This window comes from Brachionichthys hirsutus, chromosome 24, assembly GCF_040956055.1.
Source record: "Brachionichthys hirsutus isolate HB-005 chromosome 24, CSIRO-AGI_Bhir_v1, whole genome shotgun sequence".
Lineage (NCBI taxonomy): Eukaryota > Metazoa > Chordata > Actinopteri > Lophiiformes > Brachionichthyidae > Brachionichthys > Brachionichthys hirsutus.
In genome coordinates, this window is record NC_090920.1 from 1,691,429 (window position 1) to 1,697,633 (window position 6,205).

General features: G+C 46.3%; 1 protein-coding gene and 1 long non-coding RNA gene across 2 annotated transcripts; both read right to left on the minus strand.

Moving 5' to 3' along the window:
* Positions 1-896, minus strand: LOC137911904 (uncharacterized). Its single transcript, XR_011106153.1, has 3 exons — positions 767-896; positions 336-391; positions 1-18 (listed from the first exon to the last, which is right to left on the minus strand). It is a non-coding gene; the product is annotated as an uncharacterized lncRNA (long non-coding RNA).
* A 1,868-nt stretch (positions 897-2,764) lies between these two features.
* Positions 2,765-5,922, minus strand: LOC137912154 (ly6/PLAUR domain-containing protein 1-like). Its single transcript, XM_068756505.1, has 3 exons — positions 5,871-5,922; positions 4,182-4,316; positions 2,765-2,991 (listed from the first exon to the last, which is right to left on the minus strand). The coding sequence occupies exons 1-3, from the start codon at positions 5,920-5,922 to the stop codon at positions 2,765-2,767; spliced, it is 414 nt and encodes a 137-aa protein (XP_068612606.1).
* Positions 5,923-6,205: the final 283 nt, after the last annotated feature.

The following is a 6,205-nucleotide window of genomic DNA, read 5'->3' on the forward strand; positions in this document are numbered from 1 at the left end:
ATTCTTTGATGGCGATGCCTGGAGGGGACGGAAAAGACGTGAACCCGGCGCCCCCCAGTGATGATGCAGAAAAAATAATTATTTATAAAAAGCGGCTACTGATGACTAATCGATGCATTTAAGTTGAGGATGTGTTTATAATAGCAAATGGGAAGTAAAGGAAAACAGGAAGTCGACCTGAAACTGTGAATCGCAATCAAAGGTTCCGCATTGAACGAAGATTTTATGCAGATTATAAATAAAGTGTGGAATAATCTCGATTAAGATTAGCAATCACAGGTTTATATACGCTTACAGAATATTAGTAATAAAAGGAAGTCGATTCGTTTACTCACACGACGGGATGATGAACTGTGGTTCTGTATTTCCTGCATAGCCGAGCTTTGTGTACCTAAAAGAGCAAGACAATGAGATAAGAACTACAGCTGCTCCGTTTAAACTACAAAATACCTGCGCAATAAGGGCTGTCCAGGAAGTAACATTAGCTTCCGTACCTAGCAAAAGCTAACTCCAATGAGGATTGCACCTTGTAAAATAACCCAGCGGGATTTTGACGTGATTATTTGCAGCTTTAATTTTGATTGACAGACAAAAAAAATCATAATAATAAAGTGAATTTATGCGGTAAAGAGGCGTTAGCACCTTCGAGGCTAACCAGCTAGACGGGGCGTTGACTAGAAGTTTGACAGACGCCTATGTGGTCAACGGAAGCTAGGCTAAGGCTAAGGCTAGCTAGCCAGCTAGCGCAGCGTTCCGTGCTACTTACCCTGTGCCACAGTCAACAACACAAGCCGGTAACCGACCAGCCATGCTTGTTATCCGTTACCGTAACCGAAGACGATGGTATGAGGAGCCGGATTTGAACGGGTATCCTATCGGTAACGGGATTATGTCGCCCACAGCCTGAATGAAAAAGCAGCTACGGCCGACTCGGGAGCGCTTCCGGGTTCGGGTGAAATGTTTCTCGTGCAGTCAGCAGAGTCGAGGATGCAATGTGTCCCCCTGGTGGAGGGAAGATGTCACTGCAGCCAGGGGCGTGGACGCAATACAAATATTACTTTATATAAATTAAATTAAATAAATTAAAGCATTATTTACACAATGGATCACACTTTTTTCACAATAAAAAAACATTCTGATTAATTTTTTACGTCATCTTCAAAGTCAAATGGGGAGGATATCTTGATTATAAATACTATATTGATGACTGGCATCATCATGTTTTTTGCATGTTTTTATTTGCGAGATTTAGTGTCCAATTAAATGTTAGAACACTTAACATATTAAGTTTATTTTCCACAAGCAGGTCTGTCATTACACCCCCCCCCTCATTTTACACCAGTTTCCTATTGAACAAAACGAAATGGCCTTATTAGTAAAGGTCAGACAAAACTATCCTCACCCTCCACGGCTGCACGGAGGGCAACTGATATACGAGCAGGAAGACGCTTCGGGGCAGGATTCTGCAGCTTCAGAAGGCTCGGACATATTGGAGCCAAACCCAGGGTCTGGGAACATTGGCCCTTTGTCCCGAGGCAGACTCATCACTCATGCAGGAGACTCCTCACCGCACCGACTCTCCTCAAAAAGCCCTTGGCTCTGCAGCGCCTCATGATAGACACCTCCTCGCTGCAGAGGGAGGCCATCATGCTGGAAACGCATCCACGAAGGAGGAGGAGGCGTTTAAAAGGTCACATAAAGCCACCACCTCCCTCTGCAACCCGGGCGTTCCACCTGAGGCATGGGCGTGGATGTTCGGATTAATTCATTCTAATAATTTACCAGTATAATGAAAAATGAATTCATCAAGAGGAAATAACGGCCAAATAGTTCTTGAACATTTATTGACGTCACATGTCAGAAAACATGTTGCTGTTGATGTTGTTGTTGTTGTTGTCGTCGTCACGCCTCTGCGAGGCCTCTGCTGGAGGAAGGCTGCCGCACAATCACAACGTATAAATATGCAGATCCAATAAATAAAATAAAATAAAAGAGAAAAAGGAAATATTAAATAAATAATCAACCTGAAAGCGGTGCGTTAAATATCGTGGGAAAGCATTTCAGCGGAGCACGCTTCCTATAGACATGAGGAATTTAAGCGTCTATGTTTGTTAAATAATGATTCATCCACATAGCGATCAGCATATTTGAATAAAAACAGACTGACCCTTCAAGCGTACAAAATAAAAGCATGAAATAATAAGACAGATTCCTCACAAAAAAAAGCGATGGAATAAAAAGATGCTTCGCCGGTGATTACAACATTTTACCAGTCAGTTTGTAAATGATGCAAAGTCTGTGGTGGTAAATAAGAATTAAGGATGCATTTGGGAATTTTGGGTCCATATTTAAATTCTGGAGCGATTCCTCGTGCCGCTGAGAGATCCAGGTTTGAGTTGAGCTGAAACTGAACTGATGGGATTGTCATTCTAAAGGGATGTTATGAAGCCGCTCTGAAAACCTGCTGATTTTAGAAACCTGGATGGACGAATGATCTTTAGCAGCCCAGGCTAGCTGTTTCCCACTGTTTTGTGCTAAGCTAAATGTTCCAGCGGGAATCTAAAATCAGCTTTAAAGACCATCAAACATTCCAAAAATACAGAATAAACCACAAAAATCAGTTTTGAACTAAAAAGATTCGGGAACAAAAATTCCTAAAAGCACTCATTTACTTCTGATGTGGTTGGCGTGGCGCCAAACGCAAACGGATTTCATTGGTGGAACCGCAGGAGCTGCACAGCGGGGACGTGACGGCCTCCCATGTCTACGTCAGAGGGAGGAGCGCCAGCAGGCTCAGGAGGAGGAGAGCCGGTTGCGGGCCGGACGGCGCCGCCGAGGGGGCGGGCCGCTTCCTCCGGGGCCCGTTGCAGAGCGGCGTGTTGCAGCAGGAGATGCAGACCGAGTTCAGCTTGCCGGTGCAGAACTGCTGGTAGCCGGAGGAGGCGATGAGGCAAGCCCCGGAGGAGGCGCAGGATTTCCGATAGTGGATCCCTGCAAAGACAAAACGGGGTTGGGCGGAGATTTGGAAGAGCACAACTTCTGATTGGGTTTTGCCATACTATGGTGAGGGATGAGGGTGGCGTTCTTATTCATATTGTGCTGCTTCTCTTGTCTGCAAATCCAATTTCTCAATTTCTGGACAAGAATATTGTCTTTTATTTCAAAGGGGAAAAAAAAAAAGAAATTCAGATGAATGAAGTCGGCGTGGGCAGTGATGGGGGAGGAACGCGCACGGCCGATGTTCTTTGCAAATGGTGCAAAAGCGTCATCAGCAGGACGGGGTCAGGCCGTTCCGCTCATCCGACCCTCGTCTGGTACCAAGATGTGATGCTAATATCCGTCTGTAAGATTCCAAGCAGCCTGCGATCTGCAGCAATGAAGACGCTAGGCTAGGCTAATGTAGCGGGACAAATGCCGCCATTTTGTCCGACACGTCTCGGCTTCTGAAGTGACAGCAAAAGAAAAAAAGGTCTAAAAAATAAACCTGTTTTAAATAAAGCTGTGAATAAACGAGCTCATCAACCAATGATTGCACAGTTTCTGGGAACGCCGAATAAGGCGGCGCCGCGGGTTGTTTGCGTCCGGGTCCTGCAAGCTGCACATATAATGCTTCGTGTAAAAGTGACCCTAAAGACAGGGGCGAAGACGAGCGCACGTTCTGCTGCTGTGGGGTTTACACAGCGGCGTCCACACATCAATCAGTGCTTCCCGGGCTCCGAGGGGAGGAACGGAATAAAAGATAACAACGTCCTATTAACGGGCGAAAATCCCAGGAGATCGTTTCCCGAGCCGGCTCGGCCCTCTGGAAGTCACGCCTGCCAGGATGAAAACGGCGTCCGGTGGATGGAAACCTGCACCGGTTGTGCTTCTGGGACTTTGAATCGGAGGCCGTAAAAAGAGATGGGAGCCGTACATCCAAGATGAGAGGCTATAACACGAGCAGCGGAATGACCCTGAACCATCGGAATGCCTGCGGAGCCGTGGGAACCACCCAAATGTCGGTTCCCCTGTTCCCCTGTTCGTACATTTCAAAGCCTATCCTGCAAATTACTTTCAAGCACGCTTGCATGAGATGCTAGCAAACAAATGGACTTGCTCCTTGGCCCACGTCTTAATCTCCCACCGAAATGTAACTGAAATCTGTCAGGAGCGGCGTCTTACGGATTTAAGGCGTCCCTCACCGTCGGGCTTGACCAGCACCTCCTTCTGGCACATGTCCTGCACGTTGACGGTGCAGTTGACGACGTACGCCGGCGTGGAGCAGTCGTTGTGCTTGGTCTCCTCGCACTGGTAGCACTGGATCTGAAGGGCGTCTCCTGCGTGGCGCAGAGGGAAAGAGTCTCAGGCGGTTATTCTGTTGATATCGGAGCCGTTGGAGTCGTTTGGGAACGCGGAGAGAAGACGTTAGCGCCGAGTTTCAGCTGCGACCAGAAGAAAGGAGTGACAGGAGCTCTCAAACATGCAAGGCCATTTAGAACCTTCCTGCAACCAGATCCTGATCCGGATCACCACCGGAATGTAATCCCCCTCCAGGATCTGCAAATCCATCCATAAGCTTTTGCCTGATCCTGCAAACTCGCAGACCAAAATAACTTTGAGCAATGATCGTAGCTTCGCTAATCAAGCAATTAAAGTCAAAGGAATTTGGAAAAAAGAAATAATAATAACTTCTTTGGGTTTTTGGGGGCTTTTCGGCTGTTTTTATTGGCCGTCTCGTGAGCTCCTCTCCTTCCATGTGAGAAAAGCTAAGGTGCGCTGGTCGTTTCAAAATCCCTTTAAACTCATGCTTTAGTGCTGATAAACGTACAACCCTGCGGGAATCCCCGATGATAATAAAAATGTCAGACTCCTCACATCTCCCCATCGTGATAGCAACCCACTCCTCAGAGGTTTCATCTGATGCACTGATTCTTTTCTTATCTCCACCCAAAAGCGGATCATCCATCGGGAGGGTCGACCTTAAGAGGTCAGCGCTGATTTAATTGCCCTTTTAATGTTATTTCAAAATGCAAAAATGCAATAATCTGCACCTGCGTGATGATGTTCGGCGGGGTCATAGTTCGGCTGGCAACTCATCGCATCATGATTAACGGTGAAGTCTGTTTTTGCGAGCTGAGGATGAAAATTTGTTCTATTTATGCCGCAATAATTCATTTTTAATTAGCTGCAAAGGCCGTTATCTGTCTGATCCAATCAGATTTGGCTTGAAGGTATCATCACTATACAGCAGGCTTCCTAAAAAAAACAAACCTGGCCTTTATTTCTTAAATGTCACACCGGCGATCAATCACTTCTGAGTTATATCAGAGTGTAATTAGGAACAAGTCCTCAAACATTAATATCAACGCTGACATCTGATAAAGGTCCACCAACGGCCAGCAAAGCCAATTTAATTACCTTAAGCCTGAAGCATTCATCCATCACCCGTGAGGAAGTTTATTATTTTGGAGGAATCTCTAATACTTGGGGGGGGGCAAAAATCCACCCGAGCACAACTTATCTGTTTCAGAAAATTGCTTTTAAATCAATTTTCACTGGAGGAAAGAGAGGAGAAAAAGCCTTTAAGGTGCAGAACAATTGCACAACCATGACATTCCCGTTCCGCCATGAGTGGAGAATATTTCATATTATATATACGAGCCAGAACCGGCAAGGAAAAAAGAGAAAAATGTGAATGAAAGTGAAAATGTCAAATCCAAAATCACAAATCTGTGAAAACCCAGAAATTCTGCTCCCTTTTCCTTCACGTTTGTTCAATTTATCCAGAAATATGATCAATCAGCTTCTGGATGTTTATGTTACAGGACTGTTAACACATTTAAATAGTTTATATAGAGTGTCTTGGATAAGATGGAGCCACGCGCACCAACCTGGGTCGAGAAGAACTCCAAATAATAAAGCCGCAAGAACGAGAAGACGCATTGTCTCCCAAATGACGCTCGGAGGAGACGCATCCGACCCAAATGGACTCGTTCAGACGGGGGAGCGCGGGGCGAACGGCCGCGGAGGGAGCCCGGGCACGGATCCGTTCATCCTCTCTGCGCGCCGAGGGGAGAGCTCCGTCAAGTGTTCCTCTTCCAGCGCGACTGGAGCCGGAGCCAGAGCGCGCAGAGAAGCGTAAGAGCGCACCACGTGACTTGCGTCAGGTTGTCTTCACGCGCTGGTGACGCAGAGAACATAAATCCGACATGGGAATATAATGTTT